Source organism: Geotrypetes seraphini, chromosome 1 (assembly GCF_902459505.1).
Source record: "Geotrypetes seraphini chromosome 1, aGeoSer1.1, whole genome shotgun sequence".
Lineage (NCBI taxonomy): Eukaryota > Metazoa > Chordata > Amphibia > Gymnophiona > Dermophiidae > Geotrypetes > Geotrypetes seraphini.
The window spans coordinates 104587737-104615308 of record NC_047084.1 but is presented as its reverse complement, the minus strand read 5'-3'; the positions used below and the strand labels follow the sequence as shown (position 1 = coordinate 104615308).

At 40.2% G+C, this 27572-nt stretch overlaps 1 protein-coding gene across 4 annotated transcripts in view; it reads left to right on the top strand.

Annotated features, from left to right (window-relative positions):
• The window catches only part of KIAA1328 (KIAA1328 ortholog), a 381040-nt gene that overhangs the window by 241524 nt on the left and 111944 nt on the right, over positions 1-27572 (top strand). For all 4 annotated transcript variants that reach the window (XM_033935328.1, XM_033935330.1, XM_033935329.1 and 1 more), the window contains one exon: positions 25476-26164. In XM_033935328.1, coding sequence (XP_033791219.1) covers positions 25476-26164 — 689 coding nt within the window. The remainder of the gene's footprint in view (positions 1-25475; positions 26165-27572) is intronic.

Below are 27572 nucleotides of genomic sequence, written 5' to 3'. Positions count from 1 at the left end.
GCTCCTTTTACGAAGGTGCGCTAGCAGTTTTAGTGCATGCACCGGATTAGCGCACGCGTTAGCTGAAAATCTACCGCCTGCTCAAAAGGAGGCGGTAGCGGCTAGCGTGCGCGGCAAGGCCCTAACGCACCTTCGTGACAAGAGCCCTTAGTAAAACTGTGACTGAGTTCAAAGAAACGTGGGATGAACACAGAGGATCTAGAATCAGAAAAAATATTAAAAATTGAACTAAGGCCAGTACTGGGTAGACTTGCACGGTCTGTGTCTGTATATGGCCATTTGGTGGAGGATGGGCTGGGGAGGGCTTCAATGGCTGGGAGGGTGTAGATGGGCTGGAGTAGGTTTTAACGGAGATTTCGGCAGTAGGAACCCAAGCACAGTACCGGGTAGAGTTTTGGATTCTTGCCCAGAAATAGTTAAGAAGAAAAAATAAAAAAATTTAAATTGAATCAGGTTGGGCAGACTGGATGGACCATTCGGGTCTTTATCTGCCGTCATCTACTATGTTACTGTGTTATGTTAGTTCCTTGTGCAGATTTATAAACGTAGCACTTAAGAGGTAAGGGTTTGATTCTGTGTACATCGATTTGTAAAAGAACAATTTGGCTAAGATCTTTTTCTCAACTCTGTATATTTTATAACATTTTTGCTGTGAAGATGCATGTTATCTCTACAGACATAAATGCATAGTTTTGAGACATGCAAAAGCAAGCATCTGTGATAGAAAAATTGCCTTTAACTTTGTAAATGGATTAATGGAATTAATTTATCCCAAAATTTAAACATTGCATGAATATACAGCCTCATGCTTCATAATTAAACTTCTCCCTCTGTATTCGCTGAGATAGGGGATTAACAGACCCGATTAACAGACCCGTGAATACAGAAAAACAGCGAAAAACTTTTTCATATGTTATTCGCTGTTTACTATTAAAAAACATCGTGAATATGAAAACTATTAAAAAAATGAAAGTTATTTAAAATATAGCTGTGTGTTTGATTTTCAGTTTGAAAAAATTGGATCATGTTACACCTTACTACCAAAAGCTACACAGGCTTCCAGTAGAAGCAAAGATAATTTTTAAATTTGCTTGTTTATGTTACAAAACAATATTTGGTATTGCTCCAATTTATCTCTTGAAGCATTTTGTGTTATCTGAAATTACCGTAATCGCAGAACTCATAATATCACATTGTTTACTTTTACACCTTTAAAAGGTTGTACATGTAAAATATTTTTCTAAAGGAGTTTAGCCTTCCAAGCAGGTAAATGGAATAAGAATTTAAGTGGTCTGTTTATGTCTTCTCTTTCTTATCAAGACTTCAGAAAATCATTGAAAACCTATTTGTTTGGTAAATTTGTACAATGATTTTCCCAATTTTATTGTTTTGGTGATATTGACAATGTCAATTTGCTGTATTATTGCTGTATTTGTACAGTTTCCCTCATTGAACTGCGAGGTATTGCGGTCTACAAATAAAGTTATTATTATTAATATCATTATTATGTAAATGGTGCTCTGGATGCTTTGGTAAATGTTCAGTTATCGTCACAAGACGATAAGCCCACCCATAACACATCTCCAACATGCCCTTGAAATTTAGACACCTTATGGCCAAGAAGCCTAATAAGACATCCAGAAAGCTAGTTTTGAAAATGGTGACTTGAAAATTTTGGTGAGAAAAACATTGAAGAGACACTTTATGTCATTTTTTGGACTTCTTTCTTTTTTTACAGATGAGCCCCATAGTGTATTTGTCGCCTTTAAATTTTGGTTGTTTGGCATCTTGTACAAATTTTACCTGATATTACATTTAATAATTTTTTCTTTTTAAGTTAGTTTATTTTTAATGATCTCTAACATAACCTGATGCTAAGGGATTTACTGTATGCACATATTAGTTTTATCCCAAGATATATGTGATAGGTGTTAAGGCACCACTTGGAATATTGTGTTCGGTTTTGGAGACTGTATTTGGTGAAGGACATACGAAGACTTGATGAGGTCCAGAGGAAGGCAATGAAAATGTTAGAAGGTTTGCACCAAAAGACATATGAGGAGAGACTGGAAGCCCCTGAATATGTACATTCTAGAGGAAAGGAAGGACAGGGGAGATTCAGACGTTCAAATATTTAAAAGGTATTAACGTAGAACAAAATTTTTTCCAGAAAAAGGGAAATGGTAAAACCAGAGGACATAATTTGAGATTGAAGGGTGGTACACTCAAGAGCAATGCAAGGAAATTCTACTTTACAGAGAGGGTGGTGGATGCCTGGAATGTGCTCCTGAGGGCAATGGTGGAGAGGAAAACGGTGACAGAGTTAAAAAAAGCATGGGATGAATACAGAGGATCTAGAATCAGAAAAAATTAAGGCCAGTACTGGGCAGACATGCACAGTCTATGTCCGTATATGTCCATTTGGTTGAGAATGGACTGGGGAGGGCTTCAATGGCTGGGATGGTTTGGATGGGCTGGAGTGAGCTTTGATGGAAACTTCAGTAGATGGAACCTAAGCATAGTATCGGACAGAGCTTTAGGTATTGGCCCAGCAATAGCTAAGAAGAAGGAAGATTTAAATTAAGTCAGTAATTTAAAGAGTGGGTAGGGTTGAGAGACTGGATGGACCATTCGGGTCGTTATCTGCTGTCATCTACTATGCTACTATATATTCAATAGTTATACCTCAAATCTCTCAGGATATATTAGTGTTGTTTTTAATTGTAAAGCTTTCTCTAGAGGCTTCAGTGGTTCCACTTAGTGCTCAATTGTTTTCATTGTACTAATATTTAAACACCCACTTCGTCATAAGCCTTAATAACTTTTAACATGTTTTACATTATATGCTAATCAGGTTTCAAAAGCTTTTTGGTAAACTTGGTGTAAATTGGCCAGGGGGAACATGTCCAACATATTTCGCCTAAAAAGATGGCTTTTACATGGACTTCCCCTACTCCTTGCATGAACCGACATGTGGCCTTGCTTTTTTCGGTGCGCTGAATGCTCTTCACTGCTCCGACAGTCATAGGAACTCTATGACCATTGGAGCAACGCAGAGCATTCAGTGCACTGGCCAGTGCTAAAAAGCTCTTATGCAGTTTTATAAAAAGGGGGTGGGGGGTTAAACACGGATCCCTCCCTTACTCTCTAGTTGCATGCATAAGTTTATTTATTTTAAAAATTTCTCATCCACCTATTCCTAGGCAGTTTACAAAATGCAGTCATAAAATGCAGGCACATACGATAATTTTGCACAAACGAAAAACAGATACACCAATTTCTTCAAAGATACAGTTACCTGATATGGCCAACCACATATATCATTAGGAATATCCTCATGGAATGAGAATAAACGATCATTTAGAATAAATGCTTCCACGAATAAAGTGGTTTTTTACACCTTCTTAAATTTTTGAAACTCCAAAAGGGCTCTCATTGGTCCAGTTAAATCATTCCATAAGGTCACTCCTGCTAATGAGATAGCAGATGTTCATTTACTTTCATAATGTACTTTTGAAAAATCTGTCAATGATAGTCATATTGTCCCCTCAGACCATAAGGTTTGGAGCGGTCGATAGTGTCATCACCTGTGTCAGATATCAAGGAATGCTCTGATGAAATACCAACACTATTGTCTATGACCCGCCCATTGCAATGCCCCCTTTTTTGGATCCATTTGTAAAATTTAGGGACAGATATCGCCCTAAATTTGCACATTGAAATTTAATTAATTCCAATTAGTACCAATAATTTGCTCATTAAGATCCCAGTATTGACGGAAGCCATGAGAAAAAATGGCAGTGAATTGGTTTGGGCATTTGTTGCTGAATAATGTAAAATAATTTCCTGACTGCTTTAGCTTTCTTTCAACTCCTGACGAAGCAAGCATTGGCAAAACGGCTGGGCCCCCGTCCGTCGGGTGAAAGCTAAGTATATAGCAGTCTCAATATATATGAAAATCACCAAATATTTTAAATAAGCAAATAGGAATGACAGCCAGTTAGTGATGATATTCATACCCCAGTAAACACCGGAAGGTGGAGGGTGTTTGGGTGTTATCGGGCAACTGTTTCTCTTAACTTTTCTCAGTATTTTATGACTTTTGAGTTTATATTTGAGCAAGAAGTGTTCCAATACATTTACAGATGACACTCAACTGTTCAAAATTGTTAAAACACATGCAGATTTTGAAAAATTGCAGGCAGACCTTAAGAAATTGGAAGACTGGGTGTTCAAATAGCAGATGAAATTTAATGTGGCCAAATGCAAAGTTATGCACATTGGGAAGAATAACCTGAATCACTAGGATCCACCTTGGAGATTAGCGCCAAGAAAAGGATCTGGGTATCATCATACACAGTACGATGAAACCTTCCGCCCAATGTGTGGCGGCGGCCAAAAAAGCAAACGATGCTTGGAATTATTAAAAAAGTGATGGTTAACAAGATTAAGAATATTATAATGCCACTGTATCGCTCCGTATTTCGTTCAATTCTGGTCTCCTTATCTCAAGAAAGATATAGTGGTGCTAGAAAAGGTTTGAAGAAGAATGACCAAGATGATAAAGGGAATGGAACTCCTCTCATATGAGGAAAGACTAAAATGGTTAGGGCTCTTCAGCTTGGAAAAGAGACGGCTGAAGGGAGATATGATTGAAGTCTACAAAATCTTGAGTGGAGTAGAACGGGTACAAGTGGATCGATTTTTCACTCCGTCAAAAATTACAAAGACTAGGGGACACTCGATGAAGTTACAGGGAAATACTTTTAAAACCAATAGGAGGAAATTTTTTTTCACTCGGAGAATAATTAAGCTCTGGAACGCATTGCCAGAGGTTGTGGTAAGAACGGATAGTGTAGCTGGTTTTAAGAAAGTTTTGGACATTTTCCTGGAGGAAAAGTCCATAGTCTGTTATTGAGAAAGACGGGGGGAAGCCACTGCTTGCCCTGGATCAGTAGCATGGAATATTGCTACTCCTTGGGTTTTGGCCAGGTACTAGTGACCTGGATTGGCCACCGTGAGAACGGGCTATTGGGCTTGATGGACCATTGGTCTGACATAGCAAAGCTATTCTTATGTTATGTTTTTATCATATATCAGGACATTTATCCTAGTGAGCCCTTTCTGTGTGTGAGGTACACAAGTGCAATATATATGCCCACTATTTCAGTATAGTGTAACATTGTTCTGTTGAGAATTAAGTAAAGTATTAGTGACAGTGTAAGATGTTCCAATCAATAAATCCCAATGTGGAGCTTTTTCATCCCAAGTCTGACCTTTAGAAAGTGCCCTTGGCAAAACTAGAGAACATGATAAGACACATCTTCCAGTCTCTTCTGAAACCTTATTTATAGGACTGTGAATAAGTAGAGAGAAAGGGCCATAATTTTAAATTTGAAAAAAGAGCATTGCAACATACTAAGGTACTCTGATAGTCTGTTTTAAAATGATGTTTTTTTGTGAAGGGAGTTAGTTTGTTACCTTATTTAATTTAGTGCCATGAAGATCTATTACAGTATGAGAGCCATAGGATGGTATTTTGCAGTAGATGTGAATAGTCAGATGTGTAAAGTTCTAATACTAATCACCAGGGACATTATTGATGGACAGTAAATAATATGCTTGGTTTCTCCTAACTGCAAATGATTTCTGTATTGTTTTATTGATTTGCGGTTGCATGGTGCAGTATCTGTCTATTGTTATTCCTAGTAGTTTTAGGGTGGGTTGTATGGGGTAGTTAATTGCGTTGATTTCTATGTTGGTTATGGTTGGGTTTTGTTATTTTCGAGGATGATAAATTTTGTTTTGTCTGGGTTCAGTTTCAGTTTGTGATCTTTCATCCAAGTTGCTACTGTTTCAAGTGTTTGGTGTAGTGCGTCTGTCATGGAGGGCTTTGGTTGATCAAAAGGTATTAGTTATGCAGATGACATCACCATTCTCATACCTTTTGATAAACCAAAGCCCTCCATGACAGATGCACTACACCAAACACTTGAAACAGTAGCGACTTGGATGAAAGATCACAAACTGAAACTGAATTCAGACAAAACAAAATTTATCCTCCTCGAAAATAACAAAACCATAACCAACATAGAAATCAACGCAATTAACTACCCCATTCAACCCACCCTAAAACTACTAGGAATAACAATAGACAGATACTGCACCATGCAACCGCAAATCAATAAAACAATACAGAAATCATTCGCAGTTATGAGAAACTTAAGACAAGTCAGAAATTTCTTTGAGAAAACACAATTTCAGCTCATAGTACAATCACTAATACTAGGACTACTAGACTATTGCAACATCCTCTATCTCCTGTGCCCTGCTACAATAACAAAACAACTACAAACAATTCAAAACACAGCTCTAAGACTCCTCTACTCATTGAAGAAACACAACCACATCACAGAGGCATACCTCAACTCTCAATGGCTTCTAATTCCAGCAAGAATACTATTCAAATTCTACTGTCTACTATTTAAAACTTTAAACGGAGATAGCCCAACCTACTTGAACAACCGCTCATCCAAACCACCTCAACCAGACATAGGAAAACTCACACCCCATTCACACACCCGCCAATCAAAGAAGTTAAACGGAAAAAACTATATGATGGCCTCCTAGCCACTCAAGCAGCAAAAATAGACAACCAAATCGCCAACCTTCTGATAACGACCCCAGAATACAAAACTTTCAGAAAAGAAATAAAGACTATACTTTTCAAAAAAATCCCTGAAAAAGTCCTAACCTCTCAAGCTTCCTTCTTTCATCCCTCTAACCCCCGAACCCCCAAATCAACCTGCTCTACTCTTTTTTCCCCAAAAAATCTTTTTGTAAAACACCCTCTGTAACTCTTTTGTAATCCGCCATGAACCGCAAGGTAATGGCAGAATAGAAATCCCTAATGTAATGTAATATATATGCATATTTATATGTGAACATTAAAGATGCCAATAACTTACTTTGATAAAACATTTTAAATCTTCCAAATGTTGTTTTTAAAGAAAACATGCTGAAATTAAATTGAGGGCAGAATTCCCATTTTCTTCTAACAACAAATATCATGAATAGGGATGGATAATCTGTTTTCTGCAAAAAAGAAAGAGGAGGAGCCAGAGGGAAAAGGTACTCTTTTAATAAAAATCAATCACAATACAGTAGCCAAAAGCTCAACAGTTTCTTCCCCCAAAAAATGGAGCAATTACACTGGACAACAAAGTATTTGCTTCTTCAACACTTTCAGGTAAATTTTTACAATTTCTTGTTATGCGCTCAGTCTAATTCAATTAATTCTTAGCCTAATTCTTAATATAGGGAAAGGCGAATGGGGACTTGTATACTGCCTTTTTGTCACTTTGGCATTTCAAAGCTGACATTCAAAGCGGTGGGCTCTGGAGGATTAAGTTACGTGCCCAGGGTCACAAGGAGTAGCACTGGCATTTGATCTCACAACCCTTAGGTTGTGAGCCACCCTTAGGTTGTGAACCAGTGAGCCACAGCCCTTCCTTCAATATAGGTCTATTGCTCACATTATACCTTGCTGTCCAGGCGTACATTCAGGGCAGGTTGCATAACGTTCATGGAAATGATGCAGTCTATGCAATGCTTGTACAAGGGCTTGATGCTGCCTGACAAGTCTATATAAAGCATATGAAAACATGGAACTGCTGTTAAAGCTTATCCAGTACACAAAGTACAACTGGAATGTAAGAAGACTTGAAGCGGTCCAGAGGAGAGCGACGAAAATGATAGGAGGTTTGTGCCATAAGACATATGAAAAGAGTCTGGAAGCCCTGAATATGTATACCCTAGAACAGGGGTAGGCAATTCCGGTCCTCGAAAGCCGGAGCCAGGTCAGGTTTTCAGGATATCCACAATAAGTATGCATGAGATAGATTTGCATACAAATCCATCTCATACATATTCATAGTGGATATCCTGAAAACCTGACCTGGCTCCGGCTCTCGAGGACCGTAATTGCCTACCCCTGCCCTAGAAGAAAGGAGGGACAGGGGAGATATGATTCAGACATTCAAATACTTGAAAGGTATTAACATAGAACAAAATCTTTCCCAGAGAAAGGAAAATGGTAAAACCAGAGGACATAATTTGAGGTTGAGGGGTGGTAGATTCAAGAGCAATGTTAGGAAATTCTTCTTTACGGAGAGGGCAGTGTATGCCTGGAATGCGCTCCCGAGAGAGGTGGTGGAGAGGAAAACGGTGACGGAGTTCAAAGAAGTGTGGGATGAATACAGAGGATCTAGAGTCAGAAAATAATAGTAAAACTTGAAGAACTAAGGCCAGTACTGGGCACAAAATAATAGTAAAAATTGAAGAACTAAGGCCAGTACTGGGCAGAAAATAATAGTAAAAATGAAGAACCAAGGCCAGTAATGGGCAGACTTGCACGGTATGTGTCTGTATATGGCCTTTTGGTTGAGGATGGGCTGGGGAGGGCTTCAATGGCTGGGAGGGTGTGGATGGGCTGGAATGAGCTTTGACGGAGACTTCCGCAGTTGGAGCCCAAGCACAGTACCGGATAGAGATTTGGATTCTTGCCCAGAAATAGCTAAGAAGAAGAAAAAAATTTAAATTGAATCAGATTGGACAGACTGGATGGACCATTCAGGTCTTTATCTGCCATCATCTATTATGTTACTATGGAACATCGGTGATCTTAAAGTAGTAGCTCTGCTACTTGTAATGCAGCTTGAATTTACCAAATACTGTTTTATTTGTGAATGGGACAGCCATGCTAAGGAGTTGCATTACGTTCAAAAGAACTGGCCATTCTATAAGAATTTGGTTCCAGGACAGCAAAATGTGGTGCATGAACCACATATTGACCCGTCAAAGATATTTTTGCCTCTTCCTCACATGAAATTTGGTCTGATGAAAAATTTCATAAAAGCTATGAACAAGGAAGGCAAAGGTTTTCTTTGTCCAAGACAGATGTTTCCAAGAATAATACAAATGATGGAGTCGGTTCAGAGGAAGGCTACTAAAATGGTGTGTGGTTTTCGTCATAAGGCATATGGGGACAGACTTAAAAATCTCAATATATGTACTTTGGAGGAAAGGCAGGAGAGGGGGAGATATGATAGAGACGTTTAAATTCCAACATGACATAAATGCACATGAATCAAGGCTCTTTCATTTGAAAGGAAACTTTGGAATGAGAGGGTATAGGATGAAGTTAAGAGGTGATAGGCTCAGGAGTAATCTAAGGAAATACTTTTTTACACAAAGGGTGGTAGATGCTTGGAACAGTCTCCTGGAAGAGGTGGTGGAGACAGAGACTGTGTCTGAATTAAGAAAACCTGGGATAGGCACGTGGGATCTCTTAGAGAGAGGAAGAGATTGTGGTTACTGCGGATGGACAGTCTGGGTGGGGCATTTGGCCTTTATCTGCCATCATGTTTCTATGTTTAACTGATGCCAAGATTAAGGAAGGCATTTTAGTCAGTCCACATATCAGACACGTCATCAATGACGAAAGATTTGAAGTTCTGTTGGGCCAGAGAAAATCGCCTGGAATGCAGTCAAGGATGTTGATAATTTTTGTGGCAGTTACAGAGTGCCAAACTATATTCAACTAGTTGACAAACTTCTTAGAGCATATAAAACCATGAAGTACAATATGTCACTGAAGATACACCTTCTACATTCACACTTAGACTTCTTCCCTGCAAATCTTGGTGCAGTCAGTAATAAACATGTCAAAAGGTTTCACCGGGACATTGCCACTATGGAAAAAAGATATCATGGCAACTGGAATCCATCAATGCTGGCTGACTATTATTGGACACTACAATGATATGCACCGGACACCGAGTACAAACGAAAATCAGCAGGAAAACACTTAGTCACGGTGAACTATCACACTGTTCATTAAATCTATCACTTTGTGCATTAATTATAGTCAAAGATACCATTGTGTTTCTCAAAATTCCTAGAAGAGAAATTATATTTGTTTATTTTGAAGGGGTCTATCATAATCACCAATTTGTTTTAAGGAAGCAAAATTTATAGAAAAATTTGTCCTATGTTACTCAAATAAATCCATATCATCCTATCCACTAGAAGATGGCACAATTAGACAAATGAAGGCGACACAGAGCAGTGTTTCAGCATAAGCAACTTCCTTAACGGTCACATTATTTAAATGTTACAAAATTTAAAATGTAAATGAATAAAACAGGACCCTTTCCAGCCTGTTTTCAGGCTGGGAGCATTTATTTTAGGCTTATCTACTAGACCTTCCTAGACCATTGAGTCCTTTGACCTTGTATTGGTTGATTTTTTTTTTTTATGTCAAAAGCTCCTAGCGGTTTTAAGCAGTGCACTCGATGCCAAAGGACCATTTCAGGTACAGACCTGCATAATTGTTGTGTCCAGTGCCTAGATCTTGAACACCGAGACATTACCTGCCCGTTCTCCTTAAAACTGTAGAAAAGGTCACTTAAAGCCAGGAAGTTGCAATACCAAAAATTTTGGGGGTCAACTTCATCTGCATCAAGAATGGCTGGAGCCTCCGACACCAACAACTCCAGCATTGACAGCATCAACAACCCTTGTCTTCGGCAGTGCTACCTGCCTTGGGGGAAGCTCTTAAGAAAACTAAGAATCATAAAAGCCTTTCCCTCTCAAGACAGGTATTGGCATCATCACTATTGACACACTCCAAGTGCTGACGCTCTGGTGCCAGATCGCCTTCTCTGCAGTTAGTCTTCTCTAAGGCGTGCCTCGACATTAAGATCCCCAGTACCTCAACATCTAACACAACCAGTGCCTAACATACCCTTGACAACATCAGTACTGGTGCCAGCTCTGCAAGAACAGCTTCTCATGCTGTTGAAGAAAGAACTAGCTGGTCTACTGCAGGCACATTCAGTGCCAATTTCTACTTCCATGTCCACAGCCTCAACTTGGTCCAAGCAATACACAGGAGCTCCATTGAGGCAGCGAGTGAGATGCCATGACATCGAGGCTCTGCATCGAGGTATGCATCTATAATCTAAAGACTACAGTTCATTATCCCACTCTTGACATTCCTCTCAATGTTCATCTCTTCACTCAATGTTGAAGATCGACTCAGCACTTGTCTCGATGCTCATCATGTTGATCTCACTCTGCAAGGCTGACGTCATGGACTATGATGCTGACTTGCCTTGCTGTTCTACTGATTATTCAGAGCTATCAGCAAATGAGACTTACGGAATACTTTCAGATCCATCTCCACTACTGCCGGTCATCTCCAGAGAGTTTGTCCTTTACAATATTCATACAACAAACATTCCCTATAAACATGGAGTCTGAGACAGAGCCGTGAGCATAAGAACATAAGAATAGCCTTACTGGATCAGACCAATGGTCCATCAAGCCTAGTAGTCCATTCTTACGGTGGCCAATCCAGGTCACTAGTACATGGCCAAAACCCAAAGAGTAGTAACATTCCATGCTAGCATTCCAGGACAAGCAGTGGCTTCCCCCTTGTCTTAATAACAGACTATGGATTTTTCCTCCAGGAATTTGTCCAAACTTTTCTTAAAACCAGCAGAGCTTATGGATACTCTCAACTACAAAGAGTGTCCCAAAGACTGCATTAAGGTTCCTCTTCACAACCTCATGAAGAAGCATTTAAGAATTGGTTGGACACACGTTATCAGATCCAGTCTTGCCCTGGATTTGACTGGCCACAACTGCAGCATTAGTCTTTGGTTGTAGAGTCTGCCTTGAAGAGAGCAAACAGTTCCAGAACATATGCCAGTACTCCCCAAGGGAAAGAGGGCAGAACTCTAGATAGGTTTGGTGGCAGAGTGTTCCAAGGCTGTATGCTGGGAAACAGGATATTGAATTACAGCTTTTACATGACATTCTACATAATGTCTCTCAAACAAAAGATGTTTCAGTATGATCAATGCATACCATCAGAAACCTTCCTTCTTTTCAACATCTGAAGCATTATCTTCTAGAAACCAGTAAGCACATGGTTTGCTCTATATTTGATGTATTCTATATATACATCTCAAACTGCTGCATTCTCCATCACCATGTGAAGACAATCATGGATGAGGATCTCAGATTTAGACTCTAACATTCAAGATCATCTCTTTAGCATACATTGTACAGGAGATGATTTGTTTGGAGGCCACATTAAAAAAAAGTCAAGCTTCATGCTGATTGTATGACAACCTTATCCTCTCAAAATCTCATCAGCCTCAGCAGCCAAGGAGATATTCAAATGTTTCTAAATGTTCCACCTATTAGTTGAGGTATAGGTATCACCAACCTTCTGTGTCCACTCACCCAACCACTCAAAGGCAATCCAGACGACAGAGGCAATAGAAAGCATCTGCACCATCTCAGTCCAAACAGCAGCAGTCTTTTTGACTTCCTTCTAGAAAGCATGGTCAGTGTTTCTCAATCATCCCCTCAGACTCTACCAATAGTGGGTTGACTCACCCATTTCCATCACCATTGGGCCCTAATAACATCTGATTATTGGGTCCTTCAGGTCGGGGCTATCCCTTGCATTTGCAAAAGAAACCTTAAACCATCCCCCAAAAGAGTCTCTCTTCAACTTCCACCCATGGGCCCTCCTTCACCAAGAGTTCTCAGCCCTCCTCTTCCTCCTCAGTGCCATAGAACAAGTTCCTCTGCAGGAGAGGGACCTAGGGTTCTACTCCAAATATTTTCTCACACTGAAAAAGACTAGAGGCATCTGTCCAATTCTAGACCTCAATAAATACTTAGTGAAGGAGAAGTTTTGCATGGTCTCTCTAGGAACCTTATTACCATTATTAGAAAAGAATGACTGGCTCTGATCTCTAGACCTCAAAGAAGCCTACACTCACATTCCCTGCTCCCAGGAAATACCTCCGATTTTGGGTGGGAACACGTCACTTTCAGTGCAAGGTTGCTTCCAATTATTCTGGCATTATTCATGAAGTGCTTAGTAGTAGTAGCTGCACTGCTTCACTCGTACAGTTTTCATATGTTCCCTTATCTGGACAACCAGTTGATCAAGGCTTCCACACCTCAGCAAGCTTACCATACCATAAACACAACAGTTCATCTACTGGAGCTCCTAGAATTTGCACTCAACTCCAAGAAATCTCATCTCAAACCCACTCAAACTCTAGAGTTCATCGAGGCCCTCTTGGACATGACTCAATCTCATGCATTCCACCCTCAACAAAGACTCTATACTATAATTCAGATTTGCCAAAAAGTCTTCTCGCTGCATAACTGCACGTCAAATGCCATAACTCCTCTGCCATATCGCCTCTATAATAAGTATAACTCCTTTTCCTGTCTACATCTCAGGGAACCTCAATGGGCACTTTCGACCCAATGATCTTGAGCTACCAGACTGCTATCTCAACAGCTCAAAGTGACATTACAACTCCGAAAGTCACTTCAGTGGTGGATATCGTAGTCTAATCTCTCCAGAGGCCTTCTATTATAGTAACATAGTAGATGATGGTAGATGAAGACCCGAATGGTCCATCCTGTCTGCCCAATCTGATTCAATTTAAATTTTAAAAATTTTTTTCTTCTTCTTATTAGCTATTTCTGGGCAAGAATCCAAAGCTCTACCCGGTACTATGGTTCCCTCTCCTCCTACAACTAAGCAAAAGGGAATCCATCACACTTAAAATTTTTCCAACCCAATTGACACAGAACAAAGGCTCTCTCCTCCATCCCAACCTATGTTCATTTGTACTGACAGCATGGCATCTCTCTCCCAACCAATAAATGCCTTTACGTTATCTGCACCAGTTTCATCCATCATTGAAGCCTCTAAGAAGCCTTCCACACAGGCTGTTATATTTTCAAATGGACTTGTTTCATAATCTGGTGTAATCTCAACTCACTGGATCTGATTACGTGTCATCTTCCATCGATCCTAGATTATCTTCTATACCTTTCTAACTCTGGATTAAAAACCACTTCAATCAGAGTTCATCTCAGTGCCATTAGTGCTTTTCATACTCTACTTGATAAAAAATGCTGCTGCCTTTGGTTAATAAATTCATGAAGGACCTTCTCCATATCAAACTTCCAGTCAAGCTCTGATGGTCTCCTTTTGAACCACTCTCATCTTCAATCTTTAAACATCTTACTTGGAAAATAACCTTCCTTTATTTATTTATTTGGATTTCTATCCCGTTTTCCTGGGAGCTCAGAATGGGTTACAATTGACATTCACAGTTAAATACAGGACATTTATGTTGTATACATCGGAGATAGATTACAATTGACATTCAGTAAAATACAGGAAAAAATTTGCTATCATATCTTTACGTTGAGTCAGCGAACTTCAAGCTCTCGTGTCAGATCCACCTTATACTACATTCTACCACGATAGATTAGTTCTTCGCATTCATTCCAAGTTCCTCCCAAAGGTCGTCTTGGAATTTTCATCTAAATCAGTCCATAGTTTTCCTGGTCTTCTTTCCAAGACAACATTCTCACTCTAGTGAAGCGGCACTCCATACATTGGACTGTAAACGTGCTCTTGTTTACTACTTGGATCGCAGCAAACCTCACAGAACTTCCATTCAACTGTTCCTGTCTTTTGATCCAAACAGGCTTGGAACTCCTGTCACTAAGAGAACCATTTCCACATGGCTGGTAGACTGTATCTCCTTTTGTTATGCTCGGGTTGGGCAGAGGCATGGAGGCCATGTCATGTCACACAAAGTTCAAGCAATAACAAATTCAATAACTCATCTATGTTCTACTCCCATTGAGGAGATCTATAAAGCAGTCACCTGGTCCTCAATTCACACAGTCTCATCCCACTATTGTTTAGAGAATTATTCCAGATGGGATAGTTGGTTCAGCCAAGCAGTTCTACCAAACCTTATTCTCACAATCCTCTCGCATCTCCTAGTTAAGTTCTTAGTTTTGTTACTGAATTGAAGGTCCCATTAGCTAACATTGGGCGGGAAGGCACCAACACATGTGCAGTATAGGCAGTCTTGAGACTTTTAAAGTGACAGTACACTTTTTCACTGTCCATTCCGGGCTCCGTGGATGACGTCACTCACATGTGAGAATATCTGCCTGCTGCCCATGGGTGAGTAACTGTGCTATCTGGCTGATGTAGCTTACCCTATGGTTTGTACATATAGTACTTGTGAGTTTTCAAGGAAACTTTCTTAATCTGTTTTTTAGACTTAGTAAACTATAATCCTTATTTACATTTTCTTCGTTATAAACATTTTATCACTTTAATTACAGCATATAGCCTCCAGTTTAACAAATACCTTAATTATTTGATTCTAACCCAAAAGTGTTTGAAGAAAAATCTTCTCTAAATTCCATTTGTCTTATAACCTATTGTGGGTTTATAATACTTTTTCATTCTCAAAGGAGGATTATAACTATGGGGTGCCCTGCTGCTTCCTCTGAACACCTCCATTACTTCCTGGTCTCTGCATGAATGTGCCTTTAGCCAGACAAAGTTAAAGGCATGCGTCTAATCAACATTTCAATATCACATTCTGCAATTAACTTTATTGTGGTAATATGCTCAGCAAAGCTGTGCAGCAGGACGATAGACTTTAAATTCATGAAATAAAACTGTGAATAAAAGCAGCTTTTCTGATTTTAAAAAAAGAATGAAAAGTGGCAACAAAGCTTTTAATTAACTGCATTATTAGTATCCATCCACTAATTTTCTCTTTAAAAATATAGTGAGTACAGAGTATGCAGATATTTTTTTGATACCTCAAGACATGTTTCTCATATCATAATGTGTGCACAAGATTTTCCTGTCAAACAGGGCAAACAGGATGTTGGGCATGATTAAGAAAGGGATCACGAGTAGATCGGAAGAAGTCATAATGCCACTTTATAGAGCAATGGTCAGACCACACTTAGAATACTGTGTCCAACACTGGTCTCCTTACCTTAAAAAGGACATAACTCTGCTGGAGAAGGTGCAAAGGCGAGCCACGAAACTAGTCAAAGGAATGAAAAATTTGAGCTATGAAGAACGCCTCAGGAAACTGGGACTGTTCACACTCGAGAGGAGAAGACTGAGAGGCGATTTGATAGAGACTTTTAAAATATTAAAAGGACTGGATGAAATAGACCAAGAAGCAGCATTACTAACATTTTCAGATGTGACACGGACAAGAGGTCATAGACTGAAACTGGGTGGCAGCAGGTTCAGGACGAACGCCAGGAAGTTCTGTTTCTCACAACGAGTGGTGGGCGCTTGGAATTCTCTTCCTGAGGATGTTGTGGCAGAGACTACTCTTCGGGGTTTCAAGCACAAGTTGGATATACACCTTCTTGCAAATCATATTGAGGGATATGGTAATTTCAGGTTTTCATAATAGAGAACCTAAACGGGCCGCCGCGTGAGAGGATCGCCGGACTTGATGGACCTCGGTCTGATCTGGTGAAGGCATTTCTTATGTTCTTATGTTCTTACCAGCTCTATAAGTGGTACAGCTGAATATGTGATCCTAACTTTAACTAGAGAAGCTATCTATTTATCCTATTTGTGGAGAACAACTTGTACAAGTAAATTACTGGACAATGTCTGAACATCACCAAAGGCATATATAAACAGATTCCATACGCTACTCTAATCCCAAAGTTTAAAAAAAGCTAGTCCCACTGCCCACCTGTATATTTTAAAATACCTCACTGTCTAGGGCAGTGTACTTCAATGCAAGACTTGTGGGCCTCTTTGGCCATCCTGATTGCCTTTCTGGTTGGGTTTTTTTGTTTTGTTTTGTTTTTCAAACTGCTCCACTTCTCTACCCAGGCTTAGGATAGAAGGGGAAAGTAGATGGGGGCAAGAGCACATGCTTGAAGGACAAGGAATTTCTTAATAGACAGGGGAATGCATTTAGAAATGGTCACAACCTTGAAAATACTCCCCAATGAATCCCTAGAAGGTGGGTTCTAGGGATTGAGGTCTGTAGTTTCGTACCCCCTCCCCCCATGAGAAAATATTTAGCGGCTCTCCTTCAGCTCATTAGAATCCAAAGTGACCCCCAACTTATAAATTAATAAAGATCACTGGTCTAAGGGGTAGTCAGGGAGGGAGTAATCCCTAGAAGTTCCTGCCCATGCTGGCTTGGTTCTCAAAGCTCTTGTTTTGGCTGTTTGGGAGTTAGGCTTTTTTTAGGTTGATTATATGGTGTTAGTGTAGACGTAGTGGTGGTCTGGGTGTTTAAACAGCTGAACGTAGAGGCAGGCCATTATAATAAAGAACCTCCTTTTGGATGGTTTTTTTGATAATGCACATTTTCCCTGCTTCTGCTTTCAACGTTTAAGGCCTTAGGCCAAAAGGGGACTTAGACGTTTTTTTGATTATGCCCCTCTAAACAATTAATGATTTAAAAAAATTAATTAGCTGATAAGCATCTAACTCGGTTGGCTCCTACCATTTCTAGGTAGTTGTCTACTCCAAGGCACATTTTGATTAAGGCATCTAACTTAAGCACACTCATTTAGGCCAAGAAAACCCTGACTTAAATGAGAGTTTCAGTGCTTACCGGTGCTTAAGGCTGCTTAGGTATGATTCTATAAACGACACCTAGTGGATGATTAATAAGTGCGCTCAATAACACCTAGCAGTTAAGTTCTAGACTGATTGCAACTACAGGTCCTTTCTGGACAGAACTTTTAAGTTTCAAGCTAGTAAACAGCAGACCTGGCTAGGCAATTACATCAACGGAGCTAGGTTGACCTACGGCGCATTTCGAAAAGAAGAACTCCAAACCCTTTTGCCTTCCCTCCACTCAAGGGCACTCAGCGCAAAAAGATGTTTGATAACCTTCTGGCGACGCAAGCAGCAAAACTTAACTGCTCCATCTCCAACCTGTTGACGGCAACGGGCGATTTCAAAACTTTTCAAAAAGAAATCAAAACCCTACTTTTCAAAAAAATGTATCCAGATATCTTAACCCAACCCTTCCCCCTCCTCCAAGATAAATTCTCCCCCAAAACCTCCACTTAAATAATCTCTTCCTCCCCAGATCCCTGAAATGTAACGTAATCTTATTTGTACTCTAACTGTAATCTATTTGTTATATCACACAGTAATGTACAGTCAATTTAATATCCAATTTGCAAGTTCTTCCGGAATTAATCCAGCTACCTCTCCTCTCTTGTAACCAAAAAAACCCCCAAAAAACTGTTGTAACTTCACTGGAAATGTCCAGTTAGCTCTTTTGTAATCCGCCTTGAACTGCAAGGTATAGGCGGAATAGAAGTCCCTAATGTAATGTAATGTAATGTAAATTAAGACAGCACTGTTCAACAGATTTATCTCCTAATCAGATATCATTTTAAAACTAATAACACCATACTGAGAACTTTGAGAAATATGTATATTTCTACTATTTGTATTCTGTAATTCGCTGATTGTCCAGCTCTCTTCAGTGTAAACTGCCTAGAAGTCGTAAGATTGTGGTGGTATAGAAAAAAATAAAAGTTATTATTATTGTTAGAAGGCTTTGGTATCAGTTCATTAGTTTTGCATTGATTTTGTTGTTATTGTTTTGAGCGGTCACAAATGGTACACTGCAACTCAGAATTTTCTACTAGAAATACATTGAAAACAGGAGTTCAAGGGATCACTCCTTTACCATTTACTTTTTAAATTACATCTGATTCCTTTAGCTGAAATTCTTGAAAGTTGGAATTATAACTTCCATTTCTGTGCTGACAATGTGCAAATGGTGATGTTCATGAAGGATGATCAACAAGAAGTTATACAAGAATTAAACAATCACTTAGATCTTTTATAGGAAAGGCTCTAGATTTATTTCTCAGTATTGAAAAATGTTCAACTCTTAGGGTATCCAGGAAACAGCATTTGCTTGTTGAAAGTCCACAGATAGGTGATCAATCCATTTCTTTGAACTCAGATCACTACATTAGAAGTCATTTGTGACTCAGAATTAAAATTTAAGGAACTAAACAAAGTAGTCAAATCTTGTTATTTACAACTTTACGTTATTCGTCAACTAAGGCCACTATTAACAAAGGAGAGATGGCAAAATTATTTTTTGCCTTTGTTATCAGCAGATTAAACTACTGCACTGTGTTATATTTAGGTCTTTTAAATAATGATCTCAAGAGAGTACAGTTAGTCCAAAATACGGCCGCACGTTTAATCACATTTACAAAGAAAACTGACTATATTACACCCATTCTTAAGGATTTACATTGGCTTCCAATCAAATAATGGATTTCATTCAAATTACTCTGCTTTGTTTTTAAAGCCTTTAAGCAGTCCTAGCCTATATATCTTATGGAGAAGCGTAAGGAGCAATGTAGAGAGAGAGTACTATGCTTCTCACAGTTCAGCTTGTTAGAGCTTCCTTTATTGCGATAAATTCATATGACATCCACCAAGAAGAGAGCTTTTCATATACAGGCCCTTCTTCATGGAATTCCCTTCCTACTTCTATTCCTGCCCTAGTAAGTTATTTGATGTTCTATAAGATGCTTAACACTCGGCTGTTTTTCATTTGCTTATTAATCATTCACTTGTAAGTTATTTGTGAGTTTGAAATTTTTTTTAAATTGTAAACCACTCTTAAACCCTGAGTACAGGGCCTTAGTGCCTCCTAGTAGGAAGCAGTAGATAGGCCTACGGTAACTGCAGAACTGCCAATTAGCATGTGGTATTTGCTGCATGCTTTACAGAGGTCTCCAAAGTCCCTCCTCGAGGGCCAAATCCAGTCGGGTTTTTGGGATTTCCCCACTAAATATGCATGAGATTTATGTGCATGTACTGCTTTCAATGCATATTCATTGGGGAAATCCCGAAAACCCGACTGGATTCAGCCCTCGAGGAAGGACTTTGGAGACCCCTGTGCTAAATGCTGTGAACACCCATTCTCCCCATACCTTTACCTCTAACACAAAAAGCTCTTAATGTTTGGTTTTCCCCTTAGTAACTGCTAAAATACTGCAAAATCCAGTAACATGCAATAAACCGTGCATTGAGTGCTTAACACATTTTAATAAAAGTGCCATTGAAATAATATTTATGATCAACTTCCTTTTTTTTTTTTTTTTCTTCTTTTCTCCCTTTCTTCTCCTCTCCCTCACCCCCAAAAAGAGAAACCGCTTTGGTGTCTAAGTATCAGAGATTTGTTGCTGGACACTAGATGGAGGCAGTGCCAAAAATCCTATGCCACGAGCAGATTTCTTCTACCAGCTCATTTTAACCTTTATTAGTGACTCATTAACCAGTCAGTATATCATACTCACATTTTTTGCTGCAAGATGTCTTAATTTATTTATTTTTTTAAAGCACCAAGCTAATGACTGATATTTTTTTTTAAATGAAGCACTTTTGAGCTCTACTAAAATCCCTTAAGGCTGCCCAACTAACTTATTAAGACCGGGTAAATGTTTTTTTTTTCCTGCTTCTTTATATTCATCGCTGGCGTATAGGATTTTCTACTGATGGGTGGAGGAGCTCAAACCTCCAGGGCCTATTAGATTTAACTTGTTTACTGCACTGATATCTATATGTTTAAATGACAAGACAGTTCAGGTTATTGAATAATTTAAAATTCAGCTCTAATTGGTGTCATATGACCTGGAAAAGGCCACGAATGATGCCAGAAGCATGCTGCCTAAGGTTTATACATAATTCATAAGCAAGATTGTTCATTTGCCTGGATGTCTTGTTAAATGCAAAAGTTTGTAAGTAATAGCAGACGATGTAACACCTGTAAGTATTTAGTTCATATTCTAGAAGGTAATCTACCTTGATAATCTTCTATCAAAGGAGGTTGGGGGAGGCAAGAGGAAGGTGCCGATACATGTTGCTTAATTGCACTAAGGAGACAACACTGCATTTATTTGGAATAGGAGTTCTGGCATAGTATACCATGCAGATGTTATATTACACATTCTCTAACAACTAGGAAGCTACTCCCTGGGTGCTTCTTCCAGATTAGAATAACGCACCTCCTTGGTTCCCATGACCTTACTTTCCCTGAACTCGACATTCTTTGGGAAATGATAGTGATTTGCTTTTTTTCTCATAAATAATTTAGTTTCTGCAGTATTTATCTAGGTCCCGAACCCCAGAATTCTCAGGGAAAGAAAAGGGCAGAAGTGAAATACTAGAAGACTACAGTTCTCACCTTTAGAGCATGCCATCTACAGAATATGAAGAGTTAGTGGCATTTTGCAGTATGATCTTTTTTTTTTTTTTCTTAGCAAATAGCTTTGATAGTCTGTGTAAGTCTAGTAACTTGTATACTGCCTTTTGGTGGCTTTGGCATTCAAAGCTGATATTCAAAGCAGTGTGCACTGGAGGATTAAGGGACTTGCCCAGGGTCTCAAGGAGCAGCACTGGGATTTGAACTCACATCCTCTGGGTGCAGAGGCAGCAGCTGATGCCTTAGAATAGTATTATATATACAGTGGTACCTCGGTTTACGAGTGCACCGGTTTGCAAGTGTTTTTCAAGACGAGCAAAACATTTGCAAAATCGGCGCCTCGGAAACCGAGCGTTCCTTGATTTGCGAGCGGCGCCCCCCCCCCCCCCGGTGATCCGGCACCCACCCCCGTGATCTGGCACCCTCCCCCCTGCGATTGGGCACCCCCTGCCGCGTTTGGGCACCCCCCCCCCACACCGCTTCTTACTGTCATCTGGGCACCGGCATGTCCTGTGCGTTGGTGCCCGAAGATCGGCCTCCTCTTCTTGCTGGGCTTTGTGCATCTGCGCATGTTCAAGGCCTGCGAGTTCACGCTCTCTCCGAGATTCTCGGAGAGAACGTGAACTCGCAGGCCTTGAGCATGCACAGATGCTCAAGGCCCAGCAAGAAGAGGAGGCCGATCTTCGAGCACCGGAACCAACGCACAGGACATGCTGGTGCCGGTGCCCAGATGACAGTAAGAAGCAGCGGGGGAGTTCCCAATCGCGGCGGGGGGGGGGGGTAGACCGCAGGGGGGGGCCTTCAGGGGGAGCAATGCCGGTTCTCGTGGGGGGGGGGGGGATAGAGCAGCGCTACTGGCCTCGGAGGGTGGGAATGTATCAAAGTGAGTTTCCATTATTTCCTATGGGGAAACTCGCTTTGATAAACGAGCATTTTGGATTACGAGCATGCTCCTGGAACGGATTATGCTCATAATCCAAGGTACCACTGTATATATTTTATTGATTATTATTGCTCTGGTAGTTGATGCTTATAGGCCTTAGCTCCAGCTTTTGAGCCATTCAGAATGCAAGTTAAAAACGCTTGGGGCTAGATTCACTAAAGAGAGCGACTCAATCGCTGTTGGCCGATTCTCTGGCCGATTTTCAAACAGGGGTTAATTCACTATCAAATTTGCATGGAGGTGCAAATCATTTGCATGCAAACCCACCGACTCAATCGCTATTCGATACTCATTGGGGGAATGGGAGGAGTGTTATTAAGGACTGGTTTTGAGCAAATAATTGGGATTCTAAGTTTGTGTTTATCTAAAAATTGTATGTTGGTATAATATGTGGCTTGTCAGAATAGAAAACGGATGATTTGACAGTAATTTTTGTGAGCATTCGGGAATGAGGCTTGGTGTTATTCGTGAATGGGGTTTGGTGTTGGTCTACACCCAACCCCTTAAACCCCACCTCTACCCTTCTTTCTCCATTCTAATCTGCCTAAATTTCTGTATAGTCCACTCTCAGCCTATACTCAAATAACTTGTATCTAAACTAAACTACTTATATTTAAACTACTGTTCTTAATTTGCTGTATAGTCTCTATATTTACACTGCTGCACAGTCTCATATGTCCAAGTATTTAAATCTACTGTATAATTTTGTATGTCCAATTCACTCCATTGTGTATGTTTACTTGTAAACCGTTCTGAGCTACTGGGAGGACGGGATAAAAATCTAAATAAATAAATTTTGAGAGGTGTGTTTAGTGTGCGGCTTTTTTGATTGGTTAGGAAGTGAGTTGGGAGTGGCTAGTGTCTGGAAGCATGTAAGGATTTGATTTGGGATGAATTTCAGCTATTTAAAGTTCTTTTGAATGGTTACTTAAAGAACGTAAGGAACGGAGTGAATGCAAGGAAATTTCACTGCGTAGCGGTAGCAGATCAAAGATTTTCAGCTCCGTGTGAGCGCAATGCAGTAAGTAAGTGGATATGGGGAAGGTTTTTGTAAAACTTTAGTTATGGTCGCTCTCTCCGCTTTCTTTGAGAGCATAATTCCGCTTAACAAGTTCATAGGGGGGAGGGGTTTGTAGAATTAGTTATGTTTGCTTTTTCTTTGCGCCTTTTGTGAGCCTATGTCGCTTAGCAGGCTCTCATGTGGGAGGGGTGTGTAAGCTTATAGTTACGTTTGCACCAGTTTGTGTAGAAGGGCCGTGGCGATATTCGATTGGATTGTCTCTAATCACAAAATGTCTCTCAGTTTTTTTAATACCCACAACAAGTAGCACAAAAATTCAATGTTACATGCTAGTAGGACACTCTAAGCAACTTTCAAAAGATCCAAAAAAAGACACCCACCTAAAGAAATGTCTTTGTTTCAAGACATTGAAAATTAGCATGGAACATTGAATTTTTGTGCTACTTGTTGTGGGCATTAAAAAACTGAGAGATATTTTGTGATTAGAGATCAAAGTGTTTATTCACTTTTTTTGAAAACAAGAAGTATAGGATTATTACCATATTGTTTCCTTTCTTTTTTGGTAACACAGTTACCGACAGGTCTACAGCAGTTGGGTTTTAGGATCGTAAAACCTGATGCAAAATAGCCAAGCAATGTAAGCAAATCAATCACTTGGCTATTTTGCATGGGTTTTTACTCATTTGCATGGCCAGATCGGAAAATGGACGATCGAAGGAAAAAACACGCAGTGAGCCATTTTGTGAATCGGGTCAGTTAGCAGCGATCATTACTAAACCTTTGAAAACAAGTTTATCGATGATTACTGACTTTAGTGAATCGGGACCTTAGTGTTTTAGCATCTGATCTTTCCCTCCAGCCTGGAACTTCAGCTGTCTCACGAAAATGGCAGGGACTGTGGTCCAGATTCATGAAAGATAGCGACTCAATCGCTGTTGGCCGATTCTCTGGACGATTTTTAAACAGCAATTGATTCACTATCTTTTTTGCATGCAAATCATTTGCATGCAAACTCCCCGATTCAATCGCTCAATGAGCGATTGAGTCGGGGCAGAGCCCTGACAGTAGTGACAGGAGAAGCAGCCTCTTGTCACTGCTGTCAGGGCTTCTGCTGGCATTTTTTCTTTTTGTTTCATTTCTTTTTTAATGGGCCAGATATTTTGTTTGTATTACACACGCAAAGTATCTGGCCAATAAAAAACAATGGGAAAAAAAAATTCTTCCCCACCGACAAAGCTCTCCCCCCCCTTCCCCGAACCCCCCAAAAATGGCAGGAGGGATGCTGACTCCTTCTTGCCATCCGCGCTCCCCCCCCCCCACCATGCTCAAAAATATGGCAGGAGGGATGCCGACTCCCTCCTACCATCATGCTGACTCCCTCCTGCCACTGGACGCGGATGCCCCGTCCCGCTCTCTGTACCTTTAAAAGTTGGGAGCAGAAGGGGTGCTCATTTCCTTCTGCTTCGGAGGCCTCCATCATGTGATGCACAGGGAGGGGCTTAAGGTCCCTGATTGGCTCAGGCGCCTTGGGCTTCTCCCTTGAGAGGGGCCTGAGCCAATCAGGGACTTCCTTAGGGAGTAGCCTAAGGAAGGCCATTGCCATTTGTTTTTTGGGGGGAGGAGGGAGTCGGCATCCCTCCTGCCATATTTTTGGGTTCGAGGGAGCCTTTTTTTTATTGGACAGATATTTTACTTGTGTAATACATGCAAAATATCAGTGCCATTAAAAAAAAACATGAAACAAAACCAGGCAGACCTGTTGGTAACACAGTTACCCGACAGGTCTACAGCAATCGTGTTTTACAATCATAAAACCCGATGCAAAATAGCCAAGCTATTGTTAGTGACTCAGTCACTTGGCTATTTTGCATGTGTTTTTACTCATTTGCTTGGGTGGATCGGATCGGATAGGAGATTCATTGGACAGCAGTTTAGTGAATCAGAATGGACTGATTTGTTGTTATCCTTTAGCCAAAGATAAATTCTATGGCTTCTGCTTCAACCATGGAATCTCAGAAAATCAGACTTTGTGCTTATTATTTCCTGTATTTATTTTGTACCTGCACTTGCTCTCTAGCCTTCCCAAGCTTTAAGAGATGTGTGCGGCTTTTTTAAGCCCCTTTGACACATTCTTTAAAAAAAATCAGAGACAGTAAAAAGATGGGATTAGATTTTAAAGTTATTTGAATATTACTTTGACCCTTCCGCCTTGATTAGCACTGAGTGCTCCTGAAAAATAATAGCTTAATTTATAGATTATTATGGAAACAGTGCAAAGAACCAAAATTGCTGAGAAGCAGAGAATTTTGTTAATTTTAAATTATTTTTCTGTTTATTAAAGGTGCCCCATGAGAAGAGTCCACATCAACCAAAATCAGTGGAGCAAAATGGATGTTATTTGGGCTTACCCAGACCAGAAGTATTGTACAAAAGTAACAGAGTATCATTTTCTGAAAGCGGTGCTTCATTTTCAACGCCTCGTCCCCATTGTAAAAATGATCCTTTTGCTAGGCTAGCACACAAATCAGTCCATTATGAGGACGTGAATAATATTCAAGTGGAAAATGGCTTCGTGAGAAAGTGTAACAATATGGTGCCATCAATGCACAATGAAGCACACAATCCACAAATTACTTATCATATGAACTCTCCAATGGATGAACATCAGAACACACTTCCACATCTTGTGAGTCACTGCTGTATGTACAGAGAACAACAAAGAACTGCAGAACATGTTCAGAATAATTACCAAGATGATCCTTTGCCCCCAAAGTCCTCTGCTCCCTTTCCTAAACCAGATGAATTTGTAAGACCCCCTGAAATTCCCTTAAAAAATGATAAAGTCAAATCAAAGCCACAAGAAATGAGTCCTGTAAAAGAGCTAACCGAAGAACGAAAGCACAAACTTCTACTGCAGAAAGTGGAATTGGAAATCGAAAAGGAGAGACTTCAGCAACTGTTGGCACAACAGGAAGCAAAGCTACTTCGAAAACAGCAGCAGCTGAGCCAGTCCTGGCAAGATTCCAGTAGGTGAGTAGGAAGGGGGTTATGGGAAAGATGATACAGTTCGATATAATTAGAGCAAGTTGTATGTTAAATGTTTTATTTTTTTAAGAACCGGATTGCTGAAGGATTTTTCCAATTATACTGACACCAAAATTAGTTTAAAAGAAAACAAAATGTATTTTTCATTCAGAGAATAGTTAAGCTCTGGAACGCACTGCCAGAGGTTGTGATAACAGCGGTTAGCGTAGCTGGTTTTAAGAAAGGTTTGGACAATTTCCTTGAGGGAAAGTTCCATAGTCTGTTGTTGAGACAGACTTGGGGGAAGCCACTGCTTGCCCCAGATTGGTAGTATGGAATATTGCTACTCTTTGGGTTTCTGCCAGGTACTAGTGACCTGGATTGGCTACCCTGAAGATGGGATACTGGGCTAGATGGGCCATTGGGCTGACCTAGTAAGGCTAGTCCTATGAACTCCTGGCAAATTCTGTGGAAAAAAATCCAAATTCTGCGCACATAGGGCTTCTTTTACAAAAGGTAAATGCTCCAACGCTCATTGGAATTCTAAGCATCTGAACATTTACCTCGCTGGCCTATTGTGGCTTTGTAAAAACCAGCGATCATTTTCAAATTCTGCAAAATTCTGTAAGTTTATTTGACAACATTTAAAACAATATTTTTACTAATTATTATCCAGATTTTCAGTACAATTCAGTATTTTCATTAAATTATGCTAGAGAAGACAAAGAGCCTTCAAAATTATCTCGCTTAGTGACTTTCTTCTAAAACAGCGTGTCTCAAACTTTCTCGAGCCGGGGCACACTAAAAGTAGTGGCCACGGCTTGAGGCACTCATAAGTGCGTGGATGTCGCCGTGATGACATCACACATATGCGTGACATCATCACGTCGATGTCCGCGCATGTGCATAGGCCCTCCAAATGGGCTCTGAGACGCCAGTAGGGGGTGCCAGCAGGGAAGAAGGCCGAAGAGAAGGACAGACACTGGTGCCAACTGATTGCCTACAGCAGTGTTTCTCAACTACTTCAAGCTCAGTACCCCCTAAGTCTAACAAATATCAATTGAGTACCCCAACCACAGACCTCCCTAGGCCCACCCAAGTTCTGCCCCAGATCCCATCCCCTTTACTAATTGTAATGCATTTTTTCCATTCATTTTTCATATACACTCAATATACACAGATATAAATTCTCAAAACTGACTATATTTAAAATAAAATTATTTTGCCTACCGCTGATCCTCTGCAGGCTGCTGTAATTAGCTTTAAAGGTAAGACCAGGAGGCCAGGGGGAAAGCCAGAGGATGTTAGAGAGAAGGGGGAAACATGCAGGCCATTGGCGAATTGGGCAGTGCTGGCGCTGTACGGCGTAGGGAAGTCAGCTAGCAGGTCCGACCTCACCCTCCTTATTTTTAAT